At 37.7% G+C, this 26,928-nt stretch overlaps 1 protein-coding gene across 15 annotated transcripts in view; it reads left to right on the top strand.

The window, feature by feature from the left end:
- The window catches only part of PLEKHA5 (pleckstrin homology domain containing A5), a 244,996-nt gene that overhangs the window by 8,410 nt on the left and 209,658 nt on the right, over nt 1–26,928 (top strand). The window contains exon 4 of one of the 15 annotated variants that reach the window (XM_040488771.1): nt 1,735–3,084. The exons of the other annotated variants lie outside the window; for them this stretch is intronic. Coding sequence (XP_040344705.1) covers nt 1,735–1,753 — 19 coding nt within the window. The 3' untranslated portion in view covers nt 1,754–3,084. Of the gene's footprint in view, nt 1–1,734; nt 3,085–26,928 lie in introns of those variants that run through there. 15 annotated transcript variants of the gene reach the window in all.

Raw genomic sequence — 26,928 nt, 5'->3', positions numbered from 1 at the left:
CCTGGAGCCTGCTTCGGATTCTGTGTCCCTGTCTCTCTGCCCCTAACCCACTCAAATTCTGTCTCTGTCTCTCTCAAAAATAAACATTAAAAGAAAGCTAAAAATTAAAATAGTATCATCTTAAAGGAAAAGTAGAGTGTTTTGTGACAGTTTAAGAAAGTTTCAATGATGAAGTACATTTAGAGTTTCAAGAATGGGACATCAGACTTCCAGTCTTAGTGAATTTTACCATGGAATCCCGTTCTCCTTTTTAGCCCCAGGACCACTGCCAGGACCAGGCCTGCTCAGTGTGTTTATAGTTTCTGTGGGTAGCTTAATGCCTGGCATCCAGTCAGTCTCTAAAAGTGGTACTGATGGTGATGATGTTGGCCTCCAGTCTTTGAAGGAGTTAACTGGGACCGAATAACAGGCATCTGCATAACTCAGGTAGTTGCATTTTGAGAACCCTTTTTGGATTTCTCAAATGTTTTTTCCCTTAATGTGGGTAGATTTGTTTTGTTTCTTTGTTTTTTGTTTTTATGCCTGGTGTATCTTTAGGAAGGAGAAAGAAATGAAGAGTAGAAAAATATAAAGTTAGTTAGAAGAGTGAGAATTGGAGGCCCTGGAGACTGGCCAGATGTATACATCCCTGTATAGCCACCTTTATCTGTCCATGGTAGATAAGGTGTTTCTTAGCATTTGTTGATAAATGCACCTCTCCTGTGACTTTTTAATTTTTCTGTAATAGATTATGTATAAATTGGTGTCAAATATTAAAAGTTACATGTAGATGTGAGGGTATGGATGGAATTCAGATGGGTTGATATAAATGACCGGTAGGGTAAATTCATGGGGGTGGGAACCATGTATAATGTGTGTGATGTCTAGTGATAACTACCATGCTGGTAAGTGATGTTAATTAACATAGAAAATGCTGCCATACTGTTTGGAGCTATATTGTGTCTGGTCTTCGAATGGCAGGCTGAGATTTTTATTTTCTAGCTTGCCATGGCAGATAATTTTTGGTATAGCATTAATAGTGCAAAGTGAAGGTTTTAAGGGAAATTTAATATAGGCAGATGGATTAGAAAGGGGCAAACCTGGAATCAAGGAGAGCAAGTTCTGGATCTGTTGCTATAATAATCTGTGAGTTAGTTGCTTGAACCAAGTTAGTAGTAGCAGGAATGGAAAGGAAGAAGGCCATCGATCAAAGATATTAAAGAGGAGTTGACAGGCTCTATGACTCGTGCTGAGCTAGGAGGTTGACAGAGAAAGAGGTCATAAGCTACTCAAAGTCTTTGTGTCTGAGTGACTACAAGAATGATTGGTACCCTGACTGGAATAAGGGAGTAGGTGGCGGGGAGGGGGGTGGGGGGAAGCTCTAGGTGGAAGTGTTAATCATGGTTTAGTCTTTGAGCTGTTTGAGAGGACATAGCATTTTAGGTAGCAAAAATCGGCCTTTCCAAAGCACTCCCAACATTATCTTCTATTTCTCCTTCACAAACAAGAAACACAACCTTTCTCCCCAAAACATCCTATTCCAGCTACCTAGTAGACTGTGCATGTATATACATCCAAGCCAGAAATGCCATAGTCACCCATCCAGTTATTCATTCAACAAATACTTACGGGTATTTACTGTGTGCCAAGTGCTGTAGGCTTTGTGAAGGACAGACATGGACCTTGCTTGTAAGGAGCACACAGGTATTTTGTGGGAGAGGCCATAATAAAATAATCACAAATATGTACTTGTAGATGGGGATACATTCTGTGAAGTGTACATCATGCTTTGACCAGATATATGGAGCGGACTTGGCCCAGTATGAGGGTTACTGGAAGAGGACTTTCTCACAAATCAGAGAAATAAGCCTGCCTCTGAAAGTTCAGCAGTGAAATTCCCGGAGCGGATCAGAACAAAGCAGCACAAAATCATCTGAAAAATGAAAAATAAATAGCATCTTGGGCTTGAGACTGGACCATAACCTGAGTGAAAGTTTTGCCCTGTCTGAAGACTTGGGGTGGATTGGTGTGGTATAGAAATTGAGTAAAAGGAGAAAAACTACGGAAGGGCAAGTCTTCAGCAACTGGTTTTGATTGTTATTTTAGTCCCAATGACGGTCTTCCAATCACTTGTTCACGGATACATTCTTTCTTGCGATTCTCTTCAACACATTTTGAACTCCTAAATGTGCCTTAGTGATTAAGGTCTATCACTAAACAAAATAGACCAGAACACTATCTTTCTGGGGAGCAGGGTGGGGGGCGGGGTGCAGAATGTCAGACAAAGTAAGCATTAGTAAATAAATTTTAGAGTGTGTGATAATATGCAAATGCTGTAAGACAAAAATAGGGCAAGGTTTGGTCATCAGGAGAGCAATGATGAGGAATGAATGTGGGAAGAAAGCTGAAATCAGAGAGGTGACGGGTTAGACTGGGGCCTCATTGGTTGGTGTCACTGCAGGCTGAGTAGAGGAGGCACATGATCCGGTATTACCCTTTGAAAGGGTCACTTTGCTGTGTTTATGAGGAGATTTGGAAGAGCTAACAGAGCCCTTCCAGAGGAAGTTCTCTTCCACGTGAGATTTTTCTCCTTATATTTTTCTTTCTTAGCATTTAACGAGATTATGCTTAAATATTGAATTGCATAATTACTGTTTCTTTTAAGCTGCTTGATGATCAGTTACTGTTAATTTAATAGCAGCTTTGGGGGGGGGGGAAGGGAGCATCATGGCCATATTAAATAAACCTCTCCATCCTTATTTCAGAGACAGTATATTTAAAAAGTACATGTTAGAATCAAGGCAACGCTTGTTTAATGCCTACTTGCTCACACTGTGTATGTATGGTAGGTAAGATTCATGAAAAGCAGTCTTGTTCTTCATGAAAAGCAGTCTTGTTCATTGCTGTATTTTTAGTCCCTCAGCCTAAGCTTTTCTCATAGTAGGTCTTCAATAAATATTTGTTGATTTAATGAGTTTTGATGACAGCCAACTTAATTCCATGCTTATTCAGAAACCTTAAAATTTGCCTCCTTGTGAAATTAAATACTCTCTTCATGTGACATTTATTTATCCTATATGAATTAGTAAATCATCCGTTTGTCAAGTTTGCTGTATGTGATTCTTTGTGAGACAGAAAGGATCTGCCTAGAGGCCTGATTGTAGGACCTGATCCATGACTATGCCAAGATAATGCAGGGACCTGAGAGGCCTCTTGGGAGACAGCTGAAATCCAGACCTTACCAACTGCCATGACATTTCCATTTAGAAACGTTCACATCAGGCTGCTGTGGCTTTTAGAACACAAGGGAGACTTTGAAGTCCATACTGTTGTGAATAGCATGGGTAAAGTGAATGTAGACCAGTCTTTAATATACTGAAATCAGTGGGTCCTATAGAAACCTGCGAGAAATAGAAAGTAGTGCTCATGAGGTACAGATGATAGAAGTTTTAGAGCCAGTTGGGGAACTGTGTGGCCATTTGGCAGTAGCCTCTGAGCTATTTGGGAATTATTCTCTGAAGTGGCCAGCAACTTCAGAAGCACTTAACTCTTTGAAGTCATAATAATCTTTATGTTTTCCACATCCGGCACATAATAGGCAATTAGATGTTTGAAATGAAGACCTATTACAGATTGTAAGAAAAGAAAGTTTTTACCCAAATCTGAACATCCCAGGGCATTTTTCTGCTTTCCACTTGTCATCCAGTCAGCATTCTTACTGTGGCAAATATCAGTGACCCTAAGCCAATGGTATATGCAAAAACAGAACTGTTTTTCCACATTAATTCCAGGAGGCATACAAATGAATTCTTCAAGGCTCTTACCTTTTTTCACTTTAGACAGCTTATTTCCAGCCCCAAGTAATACCATTTTAGTTTTTAAGTCCAAAAGGTAAGTTTTCTTTTCCATACTCAAATAAAAAAAATCTTAGACAGGACTTTGACCACCTTGAATCACAGCAAGGACTGACCCTCTGGTCTTCAGCAATTTTCTGTCCTTGGCTGCAGCCAAAATTACTATTGGCAAACCTTCCAGAAACCATGTGATTGGAAAGGTCTAGTTCACCATAGGAAGCAAGGGTGTGAAAGACTACAAGATCAGAGGTCTGCTGCTCCTCCCTTATAATATAGTACAATGTGCCTAAGGCCAGGAAGATGGTGAACCTGAACATCTGCAGAATTTCAAGAAGTGATAGTATCACTGATCTTCAAGGAAGCTTTGTATACCTGGTACCTTGCAGAGTGACCAGCCCTAGATCTGGGACAGTGGAGCAGAAGGGTTGAATTCTGGAGAAGAAACTATGAAATCAATCTTAAACTGGCTGTTGTGAGCAAAGGAGATGGAAGAAATCAACTTTGATTTAGTACAAGTAGCAGTAGACCCCCAGTGTGATCAAAACTCTACCTTGCTGTGGTAGGCCAATGATTCCATCCGGTTCTTCTGAAGTTACTGGCCACTGCTGAGACTCATTGCCAAATAGTACCAGTGCTTGAGTAATGCTACCAAAACTTGCTTGCTACATATCTCCTATTTCTTCTAATTTCCAAAAGAGTTAGATTGTTTACACATTTGTCCTCTGAGATGAAAAATAGTTCTAGTCTTCACACTGAGTTCACTCCAACAGCTTTTGCTAAACTTGGTTGAAGGTGCATATAATACCCATTTTATTAAATATTTATTTATAAAGCTGTTCAAACTAAAATTTAAAACACAGTGAAGTAGAACAGTATAGCAGAGTCTTGAAATGAACTCCTTGCCCAGCTTCATAGTACAAAACGATGATAGAGGGAAAGTAACATGTTAAATTTAGTCAGTTTTTTTTCCTCTGTTGAAAATGAATTTTTTATGCTACACTTATTTTTTTTTTTAATTTTTTAATGTTTATATTTGAAAGAGAGTGCGTGAGTGGGAGAGGGGCAGAGAGAGACTAAGAATCTGAAGTGGGTGCCAGGCTCTGAGCTGTCAGCCCAGAGCCCAGTGCGGGGCCCCGAACCCATGACCTGTGAAATAATGACCTGAGCCGAAGTCAGATGCTCAACCGACTGAGCTGAGCACTCAGGCGCTCCTGTATTACATTTATTTTGAAAAATTTGTTCAATCCCAGAAATATAGATGCATTGTAATAATTCATTTAAAATAATTCACTAGGAGTGCCTGAGTGGCTCAGTCGGTTGGGCACCCAACTCTGATTTCGGCTCAGGTCATGATCTCACGGTCATGAAATGCAACCCCCTGTAGGCCTCTGAGCCTGGTGTGGCTCCTGCTTAGGATTTTCTCTCTCCCTCTCCCCCTCCTTGCTCACATGCATGCACTCTCTCAAAAAATAATGATTCCAAGTCAAGTAAGAATCTATATTTAATGTGTGTACTTTTTTCTCAACCTGTTTTATTTTTTAATTTTTAATGTTTATTTTTGAGAGAGAGAGTGCGCATATGTATGTGTGTGAGTGCGCACAAGCAGGGGAGGGGCAGAGAGAGGAAGACAGAATCCGAAGCAGGCTCCAGGTTCTGAGCTGTCAACACAGCCTGATGCGAGGCTCAAACTCCAGAACCGCGATATCGTGACCCGAGCAGAAGTCGGATGCTTAACCGACTGAGCCGACCAAGTGCCCCTTCCCAACCTTTTATATAATGTTTTTTTTTTCCTGATTATAGAAGTAATGTATTTTTTAAATAAAAACATTTGGAAAATACTAAAGAATATGGAGAAAATAAAAAATCAATCCTGTTGTGCCAAGAGAATTTGTTAACGTTTCAGTATATATGCATACACATGTGTTTTTTTTAAAGTTTTGGGTCTTATTGCTAATATTGTGTTGAATACTATTTTCATTAGGTTTATTGTGTGTTATACTCATGAGAAGATTTCTAAATAACTCTGATATTCTGTCTTGTGAGCATATGATTGTTTAAATACTTCTCTATTTTTAGATGGCTATGTTTTCTACTTTTTTGAGGTGAGAAAATTCTATGTAACATTCTTATAATGCATGTCTATTTCCTAGACTTGGAATTATTTGGAAAGGATATGACCTTTTTATTTTTTTATTTTTTATTTTTTTTAATTTTTTTTTCAACGTTTATTTATCTTTGGAACAGAGAGAGACAGAGCATGAACGGGGGAGGGGCAGAGAGAGAGGGAGACACAGAATCGGAAACAGGCTCCAGGCTCTGAGCCATCAGCCCAGAGCCTGACGCGGGGCTCGAACTCCCGGACCGCGAGATCGTGACCTGGCTGAAGTCGGACGCTTAACCGACTGCGCCACCCAGGCGCCCCTGGATATGACCTTTTTACAAGCTTCACTACCTTAACATTTTGCCAAATTGCTCTCTAGAAGATTTGTGTACATATATGTTCTCTCCTGTAGTATCTGAGAGTACTTGAAAGTGCCCCCATTTCTGTAATAAACACTCTTGGTTGGACAGGTGAAGTTTAAAGGTAACTGATAGAGAATCTACATGGATTGTTGCTAGTGATGCAGATGGTTTAGAACAGGGATTAGTCTTCCAGTTACCTGTTGCCACATAATCAACTACCTCAAATCTTAGTGGCTTAAAACAATAGTGATTTATAGTTTTTTCCCTTTCTTTGGGTTGACTGAGTTCAGCTAGGCCATTCCTCTGTTCTTTGTGGTAAAACTGAGGTTATTCATACAGATACATTCAGCTGGCACTTGGCCATGGCTGGAATATCCAGTGTGTCTTGTCTCATGGCCTCTCATCACTTCGTGCTCTATGTACAGTTTCTTTGTAACAAGGCAGCTGACTTCTAAGGGGGAACATTCTAAGAGGACAAACCCTAGTGCAGAGCACTTATAAATCCTTTGCTCACATTATACTTGCTTATGTCCCATTGGTCAAAGCAAGTCACAAACTAAGGCCAAAATCAAAAGTGGGAGAGGACTACACAAGCCTGTGAATACCAGAGATGGGAAATAAGTTGCAACTCGAATTGCTTAGCAATAGCAGTTTGGAGCACTGTATTCAGAAGAATTTGGAGACCAGCTTCTGGATCAGTAGAAAAGCATATGGTGATGAGCCAGTGATGTTTGTAAGGGTTTAAATGAGGATGTGGGTATACTGGTTGTACTTACCGTACTTTAATGTCTGTGAATGTATACCCTAAAGCCACAAACCTAAAAAAAAAAACCTAAAGCAATCCATGAGCTTGTATGTAAGCCCAAATAGTTAAAAAATATTTGAGTACTTGAGTAAAATGAGTCTTAACCTTTTGTTTGTCCTGGTTTCATGTTGGCAGTTAATAACAGTTGGTGTAGAATAAAATATCAATGATAGATAGAGAGTCTCACCTATGTATGCATTTGCATGTGTATTTGTGTGGGGAGAGATTTTAAGTGCTGGACTGAGTTGTCAACTTGACCTTTGGATCAACTCATGTGATTTAAACAGTAATTATCAGTGGCAGTATTTCTGAGTACGCACTATAACACTGCATTCAAAGGAAGACTTAAAGGAAGATATTATTATTCCATACTATATATACTGTCTTTTCTCTGCATTCACGTGTGTGTGTGTGTGTGTGTGTAAACAAAATTGAGATTGTACTTAAAAACTGAGATTAAACTATGTAGTTTTTATTTAATATGTCTTTTCATATTAGTAGTTATAAGTCAATTTCAGGAGCTACAAAATACGCTTTGATTATTTAGGCATACCTCTATTATTGGACATTTAGCTTTAAAAATTTTTTTCCAATTTCTAAAAGTGTGTAGTGAACATACTCCTACATAAACTTTGTGGTCATTTGCAAATATTTTTAAAACATTTAAAAAAAAATTTTTTTTTCAACGTTTATTTATTTTTGGGACAGAGAGAGACAGAGCATGAACGGGGGAGGGGCAGAGAGGGAGACACAGAATCGGAAACAGGCTCCAGGCTCTGAGCCATCAGCCCAGAGCCTGACGCGGGGCTCGAACCCACGGACCGCGAGATCGTGACCTGGCTGAAGTCGGACGCTTAACCGACTGCGCCACCCAGGCACCCCTGCAAATATTTTTAGAAAATGTTTGTTAGATATAGAATTGCTGGCTTAGGCTATATGTGTATTTTAGCTTTTGGTAAATGTAAAATCCTGCTCTCCACCATAAATGGAGTCTAAAAATATTGAAATTATTAAAATGCCTACTTACAAGATTAATGAAAACATTATTTCTCACTAAGACCATGGAGTCACACACACACAAAAAAGTAGAAAAGTGATAAAAAGCGATGCATTGTGCAAAAGTGACTGTGTAATGAGTCAGAGAGCCCCGGATCACAGTACATTCAATTCCTGAATTCGTTTGGGAATTGGAGTTGGGCCACCTATTGGAACCATTTGATAGACACATTCATGGTTTTACTGTTTGTGGTTTACACTTAGTCCAGCTGTCTTCCAAAAAATCTTTTCCATTTTATCCTTGAACCAGGCAGTGTTTGGAGTTATCCTCTTTTGTATTCTTGCCAGCACTTGGTATTCCCAGACTTAAGTTTTGGCTAATGTCATGGACAAAAATTGTACCTTGTTTGAATTTGCACGTTCTTGGTTTTGGCTATGCTTGGCATCTTTTTTCCTCTCTGTTGCCAGTTTGAATGTCTTTGTAATTGTCTCTTCCATATATTTTCTGTTTTTCTGTTCTGTCAGAGATTTGTATTTTTGATGCCTGAGCCATTTAGCTTAGTAGAGATCTCCAAAGTATTTTTGGTTTTGTAACCCTACAGGTGAAAAGTTTTTGATTATACACCCCCATTTCATGTGTATTTATAAATTATGTACATCTATTGCTGTCAGTTCATGTGTTACATATTAGTAAAGCTTACTTTTTCTTATTTTATCATGATTTAAAGGTTCATGTATGTATGGGTGCTAAATATGGTTTGCCACAACCCAATGGAAAGTCTTGTGTGCATTCACCTAGAAAACCACGAGTTCAGAGCTATGATTTAGGCCCTTTATCAGCCACTTAGATTTGCTAAGAGGAATGTGCTCTCTGTACCACAGTGTACATAATTTGTAAGTCTGTGGGCACTGAGTACTCTAGTAAAGTAGAAAGTAGCCATGGGTCAGACATTGGCTCTGTTACTTTTTTTTTTAATTAAATTTTTTTTAATGTTTATTTATTTTTGAGAGAGAAAGACAAAGCATGAGTGGGGAAGGGGCAGAGAGAGAGAGAGGGAGGCACAGAATCTGAAACTGGCTCCAGGCTCTGAGCTGTTAGTAGAGAGCCCGACACGGGGTTTGAACTCGGAAACGGCAAGATCATGACCTGAGCTGAAGTTGGTCGCTTAACCAACTAAGCCACCCAGGTGCCCCTTTAATTTTTTTTTTAATGTTTATTTAATTTTTTTGAGAGACAGAGTCGGGGAGGGGCAGAGAGAGAGGGAGACACATAATCACAAACAGGCTCCAGGCTCTGAGCTGTCAGCACAGAGCCCAATGCGGGGCTCGAACTCACAAACTGGGAGACCATGGCCTGAGCTGAAATCAGACGCCCAACCGACTGAGCTACCCAGGCGCCCCTGGTTCTGTTACTTCTATTGACCATATCACTTTGAGAATATGTCTTAGTCCTGTTATGTACCAGTTTCTTTTTGTCTTGACTATTATATAGGCTTACGATGTTATGAGTTAATTTATATAAACAAACTCTGAAAAACTGTGAAACATGGTGTAGGTATGAAATACCTGAGTATTTATTTATTTTTAAAATTTTAATTCACCTGAGTATTTGTTTTGCAAGTTCATAACATTGGGTAAAAACAATTCATTTCAATGTTATTTATGCTGGAAAACAGCTTAAGAATCAGGGCTACTAATAGTGGTTCTGAAACATCGTTTTAAGTCTTTAGCCCATGTAGATTTTAGACCTCTTGAAGGTAGGAACTTCACCAACACTTACTATTATATGTAACAGCAAGTATTAGTATAGTGTAGTATATTTTCAATAATACACATATTTGGGTTTTTTTAATTTAATTTTCAAAAATGTTTCTTCATTTGTTGAGAGAGAGGGAGAGCGTGAGCAGGGGGAGGGACAGAGAGAGACAGAAAAAAGATCTGAAGTGGGCTTTGCTCTGACGGGCAGAGAGCCCTATGTGGGGCTCGAACTCATCAACCACGAGATCATGACCTGAGCCGAAGTCAGAGGCTTAACCAACTGAGCCACCCAGGTGCCTCTATATTTGGTTTTTAAAATGCTGTCTTCGGGGCTCCTGGGTGGCGCAGTCGGTTAAGCGTCCGACTTCAGCCAGGTCACGATCTCGCGGTCCGTGGGTTCGAGCCCCGCGTCAGGCTCTGGGCTGATGGCTCAGAGCCTGGAGCCTGTTTCCGATTCTGTGTCTCCCTCTCTCTCTGCCCCTCCCCCGTTCATGCTCTGTCTCTCTCTGTCCCAAAAATAAATAAATAAACATTGAAAAAAAAAGAAAATTAAAAAAAAAAGAAAAAAAATAAAATGCTGTTTTCTTAACAGAAACCCATGGGGGAGGGGAAGGAAAAAAAAATAGAGGTTAGAGTGGGAGAGAGCCAAAGCATAAGAGACTTTTAAAAACTGAGAACAAACTGAGGGCTGATGGGGGTTGGGAGGGAGGGAAGGGTAGGTGGTGGGCATTGAAGAGGGCATCTTTTGAGATGAGCACTGGGTGTTGTATGGAAACCAATTTGACAATAAATTTCATATATTAAAATAAATAAATTAAAAATAAATAAATGCTGTTTTCTACCTAAGAAAGCCTTGTGATTTGGGAATTAGAAATCAGTTTATTTGTGAATTGCCTGGTGGCACTAAGAAAGATTTTCTTTAAGAGTAAAGTAGCTCTTGTCTAGGGCTGCAGATAAAAAAGGCAGGACTTAGCTCGAATATATTCTCCAGAGTAATGAAGAATTTAAGGCATCATAACATTAGGGACTCCTACATAGGCAAGTGGAACTGAATTGAGAGAATGCTAAAGGCAATATGTAATATAGTATGCCCAGGAGTTACTATGAAAAGGCATTTTGAATGTAGATGTTGGTGTTTTTATTTTTTTTTTAATTTTTTTTTTTTTTAACGTTTATTTATTTTTTTGGGACAGAGAGAGACAGAGCATGAACGGGGGAGGGGCAGAGAGAGAGGGAGACACAGAATCGGAAACAGGCTCCAGGCTCTGAGCCATCAGCCCAGAGCCCGACGCGGGGCTCGAACTCCCGGACCGTGAGATCGTGACCTGGCTGAAGTCGGACGCTTAACCGACTGCGCCACCCAGGCACCCCAAATGTTGGTGTTTTTAAAATATACATTTTATAAATTTTTTTAAAAAAAATATAGCTGTAGAATAAATTATCTGCAGAAGAGGGTGAATGAAGGATAGAGAAGAACTGAAACCCTGGTCGTTAATAAATAGGAGTTAAAAAATTGAGATCACAGCTGTGCAAATATATTTAAAATGTATTAATATTCAGGCTCAGCAAAAGTGCTGGAAAACAGGCACTCTCGGGCACCCTCTGCTGACTGGCACAGGCCAGGCCATGACCAGGAGTGGTTGGAGTAGGCTGGAACTGAGAACTGTGGGCGGTGAGCCAAGAGAGGTCACATTCCTTGTAAACACTTTCTTCTCCCTCCCTCTCATTTGATTCTTAGAACAGCCCCACAGGGTAGAAAGCAGGACAGGCCTCGTCCAGTTCAGGTCACTAAACCTTTTATGCTTACCCAGATGAATGGGAAGGGGGTGGGGGCAGAACGTCTACTTACTGTATCTATTTTCCAAAACTTAGTTGGAGGAGGTGAGAGACAGTAGGCAAACAAGAAATGAAATCCTTACTGAAAAATAGATGCATTTGTCAGAAACCATTCACACGGAGAAATTTCTGTGTTTCAGAAAAGAATGATAAAAGGACAAGGAAATCAAGTACTTATTTTTTTTCTTTTACTGAGGACCTTTAGGTCATTTTGAACCTTTACCTAATAATCCAGATTTTTACCTTCTCAAGTCAGCCCCAATATGAGCGATTTTCGGTTTAGCTGCTATTCCTTTGTCAGTGGAGCTGCAACCCCCCTCCCCCAAACAAAAACAAAACAAACAAACAAAAAACAGAAAAACTCTAATTGAAAACAAGCAGTAGTATTGGTAGGAGAAGTAAAATCCTTTGATGAGGTTTTAAATCCTTTCTGTATATAACAGTTCTTGCCTGGTCTGCTTTTAAAGCCTCATTGCAGAAAAGCCTAAAATTAAAATAGTTCACAATTTTTGGCTTTAATTCCTCAAAAACATGAAAATAGAAATGTAATAGATTATTTGAGTCGAATAGATAATGTTTAATTAATCTTGCCATTATCAGTTATTGCTATATAAAAACCACTTAAAAATTCAGTGGCTTAAAAACAATAACTGTTATTTTGCACACATCCCTGTGTTGGCTGGGCAATTCATCTAGTTTCTGTTGGGTTGCTCTTGTCTAAGATTAGCTGTGGGTCAGGTAGGAAAGTTGCTGATCTTGGCTGGTCTAGGATGGCCATTATCTGGGATGGTGAGAATGACTGGACTGGCTTTCACACATCTCTCATCCTCCAGGAGCCTCGCCCAGGCTTGCTTCTGTGGTGAAGGCAAATTCCAGGTGAGCAAGCAGAAGTCTTCCAGGTTTCTTGAGGGAAACCCTGGGCTCACAACTGGGAAGAAAAGTCACTTCCACTGCTTTCTGTTGGCCAGAGAAAGTCACAAGGCCAGCTCAGATTCAAGGAGTGGAGAAACAGACTCCCATCTTTTGAGGGAGGAATTGGAAACTCACACCGCAAGGGTTGTGGTTATGGGGGTGGGAGAGGGTGGGAGGTGGTGAATTGGAACATTTTTGTAATGCATATAGCACACATGTCAGAAAAAAAAAATTATTGAACCCAGCGGAAGTTTATGGTTTTTAGTCTTAAACAAGGGATTACACTTGATCATGGCCAAACTGCTGATCCATGCACTCCTTTGATTACATAGAAAATTAGATGGACGTGTGGAGGATTTTCTTCGTTATTAAATCTGTTAGTTTCTGACTCCTGTAGAGTAGGGTTATTATTTTCTTTTCTTTTGATAATGTATTTAGTTGGTTTGGTAATCTCACTGAGGCTATGTCTGGTTAGGGTTCAGAATGGGCCCTAGTATTTTTGTTGTGGAGGGTTGTGGTGGAGAAGATACTGTAGGTTTTAGTGTGTTTCTTTCAAACAGAAGACCTCCCCTCCTCTATCCTGCCCATACCTAAAACCCATTGATCAGTACTTGCTGTCTTATTTTCCTCATGGCACATAGCACTGGCTCAAGTTCTTGTTCATTTACTTTTTTTGTGGTTGGTCTTCCCCCTCTAGCATGTAAGCTTCGTAAGAGCAGTAACCTTTTCTGACTTGTTCACTACTGAATTCTCAGAACTTAAAATAGTGCCTTTCTCTTCTTAGGAGATGCTTAGTAAAGCATTTGTTGAACAGTTTTTTTTTTTTCAATGTTTATTTTTTTTGAGAGTGTGTGAGTTCGGGGGACGGGGGCAGAGGATCCGAGCAGGCCCTGCACTGACAGCAGCGAGCCCGATGTCGGGCTCGAACCCATGAACCATGAGATTATGACCTGAGCCAAAGTCAGATGCTTAATCAACTGAGCCACCCAAGTGCCCCATTTGTTGAACAGTCTTAATGAAAATTTTGTGGTAAGAGTGTTATAAGCTGTGTCTCTGATACATTGTAGACACTCAGACACTCATGAAGTATTTATGCAGTGCTGAGGGAGGCTCATGGGCCGTGAGAGCTCAGAGAAAATGAATAGTTGGAGCCACAGAGGGTTTTTCATGAATGCAAGGGAAGGCAGATGAGCAGGAGACTTTAGGGTATGATAAATTTGTTGAAATGTTAGACCCTTGGACTTCAGGCCGGGAAGGAAGGAGGTGAAGAATCTGATGGACTGGAATAGAGATTCCCTCAAGACCGGAGAATCCACAGAGGGAAAGTAGTTAAACTTGTGCGCTGGGAAGTTAGGGGCTGTGTTGATGCAGTGTGATCACTGTGCCAGGTTATGGGCATGCATGGGCATGAATGAATGGCTCAGGTGGTTGAAGGACCTTGAGGGGTAGGAACTAAACAGCTGCTGTTTGAGAGAGTGCAGGAGTACAGCTCATGTCCTCTGGAGAAAGTCCTTGACAGCCACTATACTGGGGTAATGCTTTGAGACAAGGTTGCCAGTACCGGGAAGTTTGCTAATTAGGGAGCACCACTTCCATAGATAGTGTAGTCTACAAAATGAAGGAGTGGAGGCTAGGTCAGGGACGGGAGAACAAAGCCTTTTGTAGGGCTAATGCTGGGTCAGGGGATGGATTGAGAAAGGGAATGGTGATGGTATGAACCTGTGCTTCCAGGTGCTTGATGGATTTAGTTTCAGTAGAGTCTGACAGAAGTGACCCTGGGGCTAATGACCAGAGGCCATTTTTCATTTGGCCAAGGGCAATGGTCAGCCCAGGAATTTCTGGCCTCTGCCCCTGTGAATGGGGTTGAGGTAGACCTATTTTGAACTCTTAGGGGCTTACATAGTCAGCAGACATACACTCATTAAATAGTTTCAGCTTTCATTGGAGGTTTTTCAGAATGTCTAAGTATCTTTTTAAATAAGAAATGACATTTTTAAAATGTAAAAGTATTTAAAAATGTGAAACATTAATGATATATGCAAATACTAGAGGACAATGACTTAATTTATGTAGTACTGTTAGTTACTGAAATCCAAAGATCAGGATTTTCAAATTAGTATTTTCTGTTTTTTGGTCATAAAGTTTTTTGTATTGGTATTAGCAGAAGTAGATGTTTTAAATGTAAATATTTAATCTCCTCCTTTTGCTCTTAGTCACTTTGGAAGTTCAAATTGTGTGGTGAACCAGAGCAAGATTTCATAATCTTTAAACCTCAAAGTTACCTAATAGACAACAGAGTAGGAATGACAACAGTGGAAGATTTTATAAATTCCTGGAACCACCAGGAAGTAATTTTAGGAAAAGTATTTGATTATAAGCTCATAAATAGGGACCGTTTAACATAAAGAATAATTAATAGTAATTACTTTGTGGCCTTTAACCCTTTGGTCAGACTTATTCCATTGAAAGAAGCAAGGCAGGTTAAAATCTATGTAATTTAACTGTTTGCTCATCTAGCTTGTTTTGTGCAGTTAGCAATAGTTTAAACTCTGTGGATCAAGTAATTATTCATCTTACTGCTACTTCTATCTAATGCTAAGAATTTTTAAGCCTTTTTTGAGTATGTATTTTGTTTCATTACAAAAAATTTAATACATGCCAAATATAACATTTGTCAGATAATACATAATACTCATGCCATGATGATACTCAGCTTTAGATATAGATCACATCTTTGATCTTTGAAGCCCCCTCTTTCCCCTACTCGATCCCATCCCTTTGTCTTCTGTGCCCCCTCCTCAGAGACGTCCACCATCCTGATTTGTGTTTATAACCTACCTTCTCATGGTTTTCTTAAATTTTACCACATATGTCTGAGTCCATATACAATAATTTCCCCTGTTGCTTTTTTTTAACTTTACAGTGGTGAAGTTAATCTTGTGTGATTTGTTAATTTTGTTAAATACAGTTTTTTGAGGAGATTTATCCAAAGTTGATGTGGTTTGTTTTTATGACTGTAGTATTTCACTGTACGGTTATACTACAGTTTAACCACGAGTGGACATTTGTTTCCTATTTTATGGCTATTATGTGGACAATATTGTATGTCTCTTCATGTACATTTGCAAGTTTTCTAGAATATATAACTATAATTGAGGTTGTAAGGTATGCATTTCAATTTTTGAATACATTTATTTTCTGAAGTGGTTGTACTGTTAAGCTCCCTCCAGCAGTATATGAGTTCTTGTTGCTTCATATCTGTGTCAGCACTTGATATTGTCTGGTTTGTACATTTTTGACAATCTGCTGTTTGTCAGATATTTTCTTACTGTGGCTTTTACTTTAGATTTCCCAGATTAATAAAATTTAGCATCTTTTATTAGGTCCGTTGTGTATTTGTCTGTGATACACCTATTAACATATTGTCTGCTTTACTTGGCATCTTTTCTTACGGTTTTTATAATTTTTATGTTTATTAATTATAGATAATCACCTTTGCAAATCTACTCTCCAGGTTTGTAACTTGCCTTCATTTTATTTAAGGGCTCACTTGATGAACATAATTCTTAATCTTAGTGTAATTATTAGCAGTCTTCTATAGGTTATGATAGGGTTTTTTTTCCCCCCCTCATTCCAGTCCTTTTTATCTGTTTCCATTTTAGTCCCTGTATTTCTTTGTATTGCTGGCTAGTACTTCTAGTAGAATGATAAATAGAAGCAACTACCTCTCTGACTTAAAAATAACTGCTTCTGACTGTGCCAATAATCAATAAGAATGCTATTTAATGAAGGTTTTTGGAAGGTATCCCTTCCAAGTTAAGAAAATTCTCTGCTATTCCTAGTTTGGTAAGAACTTTAATATATTAGGTGAGTGAGTGTTGAATTTCACTGAGTATATTTTCTGCATCCATTGAAATGTCTTTTTAAATTTTTTTTATTTTTGACATGACTTATTAATTTGCTAACTCAGTGGATTACTATGAATTATGTAATACACTTGTTAATGGTAAACCAACCTTGAATTCTTGGAATAAACCTAACTTGGTCACGATGTACTTTCTTTTTTTTTTTTTTAATTTTTTAAAAAATGTTTATTTTTGAGAGACAGACAGAGCATGAGTGGGGGAGGGGCAGAGAGAGAGGGAGACATAGAATCCGAAGCAGACTCCAGGCTCTGAGCTGTCAGCACAGAGCCCAACGCAGGGCTCGAACTCACAAACCGTGAGATCACGACCTGAGCCAAAGCCGGACGCTTAACCGACTGAGCCACCCAGGCACCCCTCATGATGTACTTTCTATTTTATACATTGCTCTATTGGTTGTTGATATTTTGTTTAGGACTTTGACATTTATGATAATAAGCAAAGTTGCCCTATAGTTTCTTTCTCTTGTACTGTCGTTGTCTGCCTTTAACATCAAGGTTATTCTTGCCCTAAAACGTAAATTGGAGGATATTCCACTTTTTATGTTCTGAGATAGTTTACATGAGATTGGAATCAATTACCGAGGAAGGTATTGTTATAACTTGGGGGGAGTTATAATTTTTTGCTGTTATGGTGACTTTTCATTTTCTCTTTGAAGTTCTGTGCTTTTAATTTAAAAAAAATTTTTTTAATGTTTATTTATTTTTGAGAGACAGAGCATGAGCAGGGGAGGGGCCAAGAGAGAAAGAGATACAGAATCTGAAGCAGGCTCCAGGCTCTGAGCTGGCACAGAGCCCAACGTGGGGCTCAAACCCACAAACCGTGAGATCATGACCTGAGATGAGGTTGGACGCTTAACCGACTGAGCCACCCAGGTGCCCCCCTTTAACTTTGGAAATTATGTTAGCAGATGACTATGGTGTGGAATTGATATGTTTTATTAAGTGCAGAATATGTCATCAGAATGAATTCAGCATTTTATCATTAGAAGGGACTTTGATCTCCCTTTATACTCAAGGCCTTGCTTATTTTGTCAGATTTTAATATATCATACCAGCCTTCTTTTATTTAGTACTTGTCTAATAAAACTTTTCTGCTCTTTTATTGTTAAAAAAAAAAAAGACCACCGTTGTTTATCCATCCATCTTTTATATATCTCTTTTAAATGGCATATAGATATCTAGTTTGAAAAATTTTTTTCATTTAGAAAATTAGTCAATTTATGTTTCCTGTGATCATTGGTGTATTTAAAATTATGCCTTATTTTGTGCTTTTCTCTTTTATACTTTCTTCTCTTGCTTTTTTTGTTCTTTTAAGAAGATAATCTATTATATTATATAATAGATTATATATCTATTATATAATATAATAGATTATATATTATATAATCTTTTATATTGTATAGACCTCAATATTTACACAGCAGTAGATAATAAATTTTTACCTTAGTAGTTGACTCATAAGAGACCTAGATTTCAGTATGTACCACAAACTTAGTAAGAAGTTATTAGAGGAAATGCCTGCTAAAGGTCTTCATAATTTTGGAAGAAGTAATTCCAAGGTAGATTAAAGACTGTTTTTTTTGTGTAGTTGGCATAGTGAAATATGATGGTTAAATACTTCTTGCTGTTTTGTTGTTTGTATTCATCGATGGAAGCAGAATGTTTCATGTGTTTTTTAAACTTAACTAGAATCTCTTACTAGTAGTCTGATATTTATATTAGCTTTCTGGTGGCTTAAAATAAAATGTAATTTTTTATCAAGACTTCAGCTAACACTGAGTGCCTTCTGTAATTAAGGTAATTAAGGTCTGTACCTTGTGAGTACAGAGAATTCATAGGCTTGCCCTGATGTTAAGTTAATACTAAATAAGAGTGAGAAACTTCTGGGGCACCTGGGTGGCCTAGTCCTTTGAGTGTCCAACTCCTGATTTTGTCTCAGGTCATGATCCCAGGATCCTGGGATTGAGCCCTGCATCAGACTCTGCACTGATTGTGGAGCCTGCTTAAGATTCTCTCTCTTTCCCTTTGCCCCTCTTCCCCGCTTACATACACACACACACACACACACACACACACACACACACACACACTCTCTCTCTCTCTCTCTCTCTCAAATTAAAAAAAAAAAAAAGAGAGAAACCTCTTTTGGTGTCAGTATTGGGCTAAACCTATGGTTCATAGAGGCAGGACTGAGACTTAGGAAGGAAAATGAAGCAAGGGGGTGAGATACAGTAAGGAAGAGTCAGAAAATAAGGAAGGAATTCTACTGGGGGGTGTGTAGGTGGAACAGAGTGGCACTGATACTCCAGTCTCCTTCAGTTGCCTATCTTTAAAGAGATTATTTAAAGATGTATGTCTGAACTCTTAGTTTTTATCTGATAGCTCATTGTCACATACTGGGAGACCTCCCAAGGTCTGTGTAAAGTAAGTGAGGTGTGTTTTTATAATATCAGCTACTTTACCTGGCAAGAAGGAAATCTGGACAATCCCAAACTTGTTTTGATCATGAGATTAAATAAAAACACTTTTATTAGATGCTTCTGAATAATGAACCCAACTGTGTCTAGTCAGAGGCCCTGCCAGGGATGGAAGCAAGGAAATGGATGCCAGGGATGGCAAGCAAGGCCCTTCCAGGGATGGCAAGCAAGTCGTTCCTATGAAGTCCCTCCACCTTGGTTTTTCTTCAGGTCCTGTGTGGTGTTACTCTGTTAGCCTTTAGTCGGACATCTTCCTGATCTGGAACGGTTTTTAATAAGATCTATAGATTTTTAAATCAGCTTCGGAATCACCTATATCAGGACTTTAAATGTGACTTCGAATCAAATGGAATATATTTTCTTCTGCAAAAGAAGGTAACAATTTAAAGATGTGAAGCATAACCTTGGGCATATATTATTATTCATCTATCTAGAATTTGTGTCTACTCTGCACTCAGGGTTGCAAAAGCCTTCATTTAGGTGACAAGATTCTGTGAGAGGTAGAATTACTTTCTCATAATCTTCATAGTGAATCAGACACATGGGGAAGAACAGTAACAATTTCTGACTTCTGTGAAACTGAGCATGATAACACATTACCCAAATATCCTAATAACCCCTGAAACAACGCACATGGCTCTCTGAAAATAACTCACCTCTGATTGAACATTTTGTTTATCTTCAGAGACATTCCTGAAAAGTGTGCATTGAATGAACGGTCCTTTTCATTTAAGTTTACATAGTTAGACCCAGGTGTACAGAGAAGGTAATTGTTATCATTGCTACGTGTCATTTTTGTTTGCTTCTTGAGACAAGTATTTGTATTAGGAAGTAGTTTCCATTTTACAGTTTTTTTTGAAGTTTCCTATATCAGTTATTACCTCACAGAGTTAGTATTGCAGGGGCCTTCCTTCAAAAAGCTTAGATAGGAACATTTCCTTGCTTTGGTTCTCCCCCCTCCCCACTGGGGACTGGAACCAAGCCAGTCATTACAACTTCTGTGAAACAGAAGAGGAAGTAATTGGGAGACTTTTATAGAAGTGTCGGAAGTTGGTTGTGTAGAGTTTCTCAGGTTTAGTGGTGAAACTATATATGACACTGAATTTTATGTTTTAGTTTTAGTAAGAAAGTACACAAAAAAATCAGTATTCCATTTAAAGAAAATATTTCTGGCAGCCAAAAGGATACCACTGCTTGCTGTTGGTCCCTTACTGTAACGATTGGCTTTTTGTACTTGTCCCTTCCTTTTCTTTTTTCTACCTTTATTGAGAGATAATTGACGTCTACCAAGCCAAGACTTTTTTATTGAAGTACAACTAACCAGCAGTAATTTTCTCATTATGGTCGTTTCATGCATTTGTTGGGTATGAACTCCGGTTAGGAATTACGGTTTTATTTCCCTCTTAATATAGAACATGAAAAAAAATTCATGCATTTATTCAAACATTTGAGCCCCTAATATATGTTAAATATTGACCAGCTTTGCAAAATACTAATGAACCAAACAGACCTGGCCCTTACCCTTGTGTATGCCATAGTCCTAACACAAAACCCCTTGTAATGAGTTTCCAGTTACAAATCAAAAGTTTGACAACTTTGGGACACCTGGGTGACTCAGTTAGTTAAGCATCTATCTGCTTCTTGATTTTGGCTCAGGTCATAATCTCACAGTTCATGACAGAGAGTCCCACACTGGGCTCTGCGATAACAGTGCAGAGCCTGCTTGGGATTCTTTTTCTCCCTCTCTTTGCCTCTGTCCTGCTCGCTCACTCGCTGTCTCTCAAAATAAATAAATAAACTTTAAAAAGTTTGAAAATTTTAAGTAAATTTGTTTTTTAATTGAATGAGAAAAGATGAAATTAACTGTATTACATAATCTGTCAGGCAGTGGGCTGTAAAGATGAAATAGGCAAGATCTACAAACCAGTTATTCTTAGAACTTCATAATTGATTTTGATAGTCCTTATTTAGTAATATAATAATATTTATCCAATATCTGTTATTTGCTAGATAGAATGCTAGATGCTAGGGGATAACAAATTGCATGATAATAGTGGCGCTTTTTTAAGATTTTGAGAAGACAATTATTTGAATTAGAAACTACTTACATTTGTACATGTTATTTTTAACTTTTTGTCTACTTGTTTTGTGCAATGCCTGCTGTTTGTGGAGCATGTAACTATGTTCCAGGCACTCAGCTCTGTATTTTGTATGTGTTATGTCATTTATTGCACACACCATATGGACCTCCCCTCCAGTTGTTGAGCATTTTATGTACCTGCGACTGTGTAAGCATTTCATCTCTTTACAAATGAGGAACCTAAGCCTTAGAGAATTAGCAGAGCTAGGATTCAAACTTGGGGTAGGTTGGCAATTGTGGGTCTGTATCCTACCCAAAAAGATCTTTTAGCAGTTGAGGTAAATTTTGGTAAATTTACGGTAAAATTTTCATCTACAGTATAAATAATAGAGGATCAGATTATTTAAAATTCACCAATTCAGAAAGAGTTAATAAAAGATAGGAGTGGAACTCAACTATGGAATTAATTAATCATTTTAAATAACCAATATTGTGTCTGTTATGACCAGCTTTAAAAAAACAAACAAAAAGACTTCTAACCATTTCAGCTAATGCAGCTATTGCCATAAACCTAGGATCAAGTTTATAATGAAATTTTAAAAAATTAATTCCATAAAATTAAGCTGGACATTTCATGTATTTTCCTACAACCAGTAAGAAAAGGTAACCGATGTTCTATGTAAAGGTAGTCATCTTATGCTGAAGGCTTTAAAAAATTGATAGTTTAAAGAATATCTGGTTTTTGGTACATTTTTGAATGCCTCTCCCCCCTTGATTTCTTGAAAGTTCTGGGCTTCCATTGACTTTACAGTTGTCTGTTTATAAGAAAACAAACCCAAAACTAGTGTGTAAAGTAGCAATAATAATAAAGACATTCACCTTCCGTAGTATTGCCTCACTTGGGTCTGAACATAGCCCTGCCTCGCTGGTTTCTGTGGCTGTCATAGGAATCTTGTATAGTTTTTGAAAAGTAGAGAACAGGACTCTTTGCAGTTATGATCCAGTGGCATAAACTGACCTCAGTCAATACCGGCTTTCTTTATTATGGACCTAATTATCTTACCATGGAAGACAGGGTATGGTTTTTAACTTGCCCATCTTTCTTATAGTTTAAGCCAGTTGTAAGTGATCAGGCATCTCTGATTTTAAATGGCATTAAATTAGAGTTAACAGCTGAATAATTCAACTGATGTTTTACAACTTAGAACATAGACCAGATAATAAATTACTGAATCTAACATTTCAAGTATTTTCTAGTGTGCCTTTAACTTTTGCTGGGTACAAATGGAAATTCTCAGCTTCTGATGATCATAAAAAGGGTTTGTTACTGTTTAATAATACAAATTAACACACAGCTGGGAATGAAGTAGTTAGCCCAGTCTCACAGACATTAGCCTCCCTCTGTTTATTTCCGCCTGTGTGTATTCCTAGAAGCAAACAGCTGTGCATTCAATTCTATTCTTTATTCCTTTACTTAAAATCTGGATTTCAAAAGAAGCCGACTGGGCATTTAGGCTTAGAAAAATTGCCTTATCTTTTTCAGTTAAAACAGTGATATACCCATAATAGTAAAATATTTTTTGAAATAGATTTACCCACAATTTCATCATCACCCATTTTCGTGTAGTTGTGGTCATAATCTACCTACCCTTTCATAGTTTGCCCAGAAAGTTTGGAAAAGTCTGAAGAGTGTAAGGACTGGAAATTTCCTCAACTCTCTTCCCTACCTCTTCACGCCCTTCTTTCTCCAACCACTGGTGACAATTTCTTATAATGAGTGCATAGTATTGTATAGCTGTATATCATAATATGTTCATTTGTTTCCTACTTTCAGTGGTTAGTTTTTCTAATCCTTGTTGTTAATTTAATTCTATAAAAAACATTATTGAACGTAAATTTCTTAAAGCATTCTTCAGATAAGTTCACAGTTACAGAATTACTGGGTCAGTGAGTATGAATTTTAAACTTGATGCTTTATAATAAGGTGTTTTAAAATTAAACTTAATTTGAAGGGGGATAGGGAACACAAAAGCTTTATAATTTACTATTCTAAGAAGTAATTTTTTTTTGCTACTAAAATAGTAAATAAAATCAATAGTAATAATAGTAATAATAATAACCCACATGTATGAAAGAAAGCAGGAAAGCTTTTGTTTTCATTTAAAGCAAAGGGTTTATTATACAAACATTAGTCTTAATGAAATGTCTGGCACCCAAGGTTTTTTTTTGTTTTGTTTTTTTAAACTTAAGTTTTTAGAAGTTTAAGTCCCTTCTTAGCAGGGATATATTAGTATTTACATTAGAAGTGTTCAGACCATTCCCTAAAGACGGAGAGTAGGAAAACTTAAATATTTTTATGGGATATTTTCCTCACTCTTTGGCTTTACCTCCGTTTGTTTAAAAGAAGAAAAAGCAAATTCTCTCATAGCTCATTTTGAGTTGATTACTGTTTTTTGTTTTTTGTTTTTTGTTTTTTACTGGAAAAAACACTTCAGTGATTGTCAGAAAACTTCCATCTGAATTGGCTAAAGTACGTTTCTGTGTCTTTTTAAAGACTGAAGTGTTACCTCATTTGTACAAAATTCCTTTATTAAGAGCTGTGGTGCCTGGGTGGCTCAGTCTGTTAAGCGGCCGATTTCAGCTCAGGTCATGATCTGTGAGTTAGAGCCCCGCGTCGGGCTCTGTGCTACCAGATCAGAGCCTGCAGCCCGCTTTGGATTCTGTGTCTCCCTCTCTCTCTCTCTTTCTCTCAGAAATAAACATTAAAAAAATTTTTTTTTTAAAGAGCTAATAGGTTTAGTAGCTACATATTAAAACAGTCAATACCCCTGTCTTAACTGTGATTCTCATGCACACCCAAGATTGAGAGCTACTATTTTAAACTCTCAGATTTTGCAGATAGGATCTTGCTCAAAGTAATAGTTCAGCCTTTTATAGATTTGAAATGGAGCCTTTACTTTCTAAAGTACATGGCCACTCTCACTTCTCTAGGATTAGCAGGTATTGAGATACTGATATGTTGAGAATATGCCAGTAAAACAATTTCCAGGAGCGAAAAACTTTTTGGCACTGAAAGAGGATTTACTATAACATGTGCGCTTTTGGAAATTAACCAAGATTGAGTATTTGGGTGCCAGCTACAAAACGGGAACTGAGAATGTTCTTTCCTTCAGGGCAAAGGAAAGTAATATAATCTCAATTATTCAAATTAGATATTCTTTTTCAAAACAGAATGAGTAGATTTTTCTGGGACCGTAAAGTAGTCTTACTTTTGTTCCCATAATATAGATTGGTGCACATACTCATTTAAGCGAATGGCCAAAAAAACTTATTAGTCATCTAATGTGAATCAGAAATCATTTAACTTCTGAAAAGCAGTTGTACTATGATGCAATCATTTTGGGGAAAATGCAGGAAGTTCATAATTAGGTTTATTGCTTTAGCAATTGCTTTGTATTTATGTCAAAATACAAGTTTGTTTTAATATAAAATGGAATTATATATTTGCCTTAGTTTAATGTTTTTTCTTATTACAGAACTTATATTTAAGTAATTTGAGAGGAACAAGTTGCTATTCCAACTTTCATTTTATTCCCCCCGGAAAGTTCTCAACATTAAATTACTTTATTCAACAAATACTGAGCTCCTACTATGTTCCAGGCAAGCTCTGATTTTTTTTTTTCCTGTCAGCATTTTGTTAGGTGATTTTAAAGTGGTGACCACTATTTTACTACCATTATTCTTTCATAGAAAATGGGTTTATACTTTATTTTAATCCTTCTTCCACGTAAGAGTGTTATATTGAACACTTTGGGGGAAAATGTTTTCTTTTGAGGCAAGTAGGCAAAGAAAATAGGTTATTTATAGGTAAAATTGATTTTTCTTAAACATGGAATTGCTGGACATAATTCATGCCTTCAACTTATTTCCTTGAAGACTTTTTTTTTTTTTCTGTAATGTTTTAATATTTAAAGGAACCAAAATTAAAAGGACGTCTCTGTATGCACTTTCTAGTCCAGCCATTCAGTTTTAGGATATTAATATATTCCTTGTCAGATTGCTTTGTGACTTTAGGTAAAGAACAAAGCACTTGAATGTTTTATCTTGTAAAAATGTGGACCTTATAACAAATTCAGATAGAAATTTCATTCCAAGTATTATATTAGCAAGGTAGTGATGAAATAATACTTGAAATTATAGGAGATGCAAAAACTAGACAGTGTAATGACACAAGTTACAATTTCATTAGAAGGGTCAACATTCACAATTACTTTGGAAAAATGCAACAGGCTTTTCCATTTTCTTTAAGTGTTTATAGTTTTAATGTGTCATTTTATCCCAGTATGTTCAGGGAGCAATAGGATGTTACTACATTAACTTGAGTTTTAAATATTCTTATTTGAACATTAATTGTTAGAATAACAAGGTTTTTTTTTTCCTAAGCTGATTTTTACTAATAAACAAGGCAAAAAAAAAATCTGTTTTTTTCTATGCCTTATAGCTACATAATTTTTGCTTTAGCTTTTAAAAGAATAGGATATTATTATGTCACGTAAATGCTATTCATTATATTGATTTTCTGGTTAATTGAGAATGTGTTTTGTTAATGACAAAGGAAAAGAAGACATTTACTTGAAAAATGTTTTGGAGGCTCCTGGGTGATTCAGTTGGTTAAGTGTTTGACTCTTGGTTTTGGTTCAGGTCATGATCTTAGGCAGTTCGTGGGTTCGAGCCCCACATTGGGCTTTATGCTGACAGTGTAGAGCCTGCTTGGGACTCTCTCCCTCTCTCTCTATGCCTCCCCCACTTGTGCTCATGCTGTCTCTCAAAATAAACTTAAAAAAATGTTTTTATAGGGGAATACCATAGAGAATAGCCCATTTGTATGTATTTTTAAAAAATTGTTAAATTAATACACTGAATTCAAACTTGACTTAAGCTATGTGTGTCCTAGTTTTTAATAATTTAAAGTGTAATCAAAGTTTGTGTAGAATATCACAGTATCACTTTTTAAAGATATTTACCACTGTCTCAATGTTTTCATCCTTTCTTAAACTTTTACCTCTTCGTTTTCTGTTACATTTGTCATTTGGTACCTTGGAGGGTAATTAATAAAAGTAGCTCTCTGTCATGAGTCATGCTCAGATTTTATGTAATAATCATTTGTTTAGAACTTGTAGTACGTTTTCCCACATAAACAGTATCGTGGAAGTAGATTTGCTCTCAAACTGGCCAGCTCATGATGTATAGTATTGATAATAGTGGAGGACTTAAATTCATTTGCAGTGTTTCTTTGGACAGATACATCCCTCTCTTGTAATCTTGTAAGGATTTTTTTGCTTTCCCCCTCACTTTTTAAGCAAATGCGATGGAGACCTCTCTTCTTAGCTTCTGCAAATGGCTCCTGTGGCCATGGCACCTCTGGTAATATGAATACTACATTGGAAGTTTTGTTCTGGGTATGTGGAAGCTGGGGAGAAGAGCTTTATAAATATGAACAAACCTGAGCTTCCTGTTTGGACACTTCGTGGTCTTGACCTAGGTGTTTGGCTGACTCTTCTACTAAAAACTAACCAACATGCCCTCCATTTTCACTGTTCTCTCACTCAGCCAGTGCATCTTGTCTTCCTGGCTCACTTCCAGTAGGGATTCGGTCTCACTTCTTCTGCTTTCCCAAAAGCAATTTCACAGCCCATGTGGTGGTTTCTACGGGTGTGAATATATGTGTATGTGCTTTCCTTATTCATTCCTTCTTTCCTTCCAGTTGCTAGGAAGATGAGAAATGAAAACTCTTTCTATGGTCCACCTCCCTTTACCAATCACCCCCACCCCATCCTGGCTAT

Source organism: Herpailurus yagouaroundi, unplaced genomic scaffold (genome assembly GCF_014898765.1).
Source record: "Herpailurus yagouaroundi ecotype Mexico unplaced genomic scaffold, PumYag 166, whole genome shotgun sequence".
NCBI classification, from domain to species: Eukaryota; Metazoa; Chordata; class Mammalia; order Carnivora; family Felidae; genus Herpailurus; species Herpailurus yagouaroundi.
Note: the sequence above shows the minus strand (reverse complement) of the source record. Positions and strands in the feature narration are given on the sequence as shown.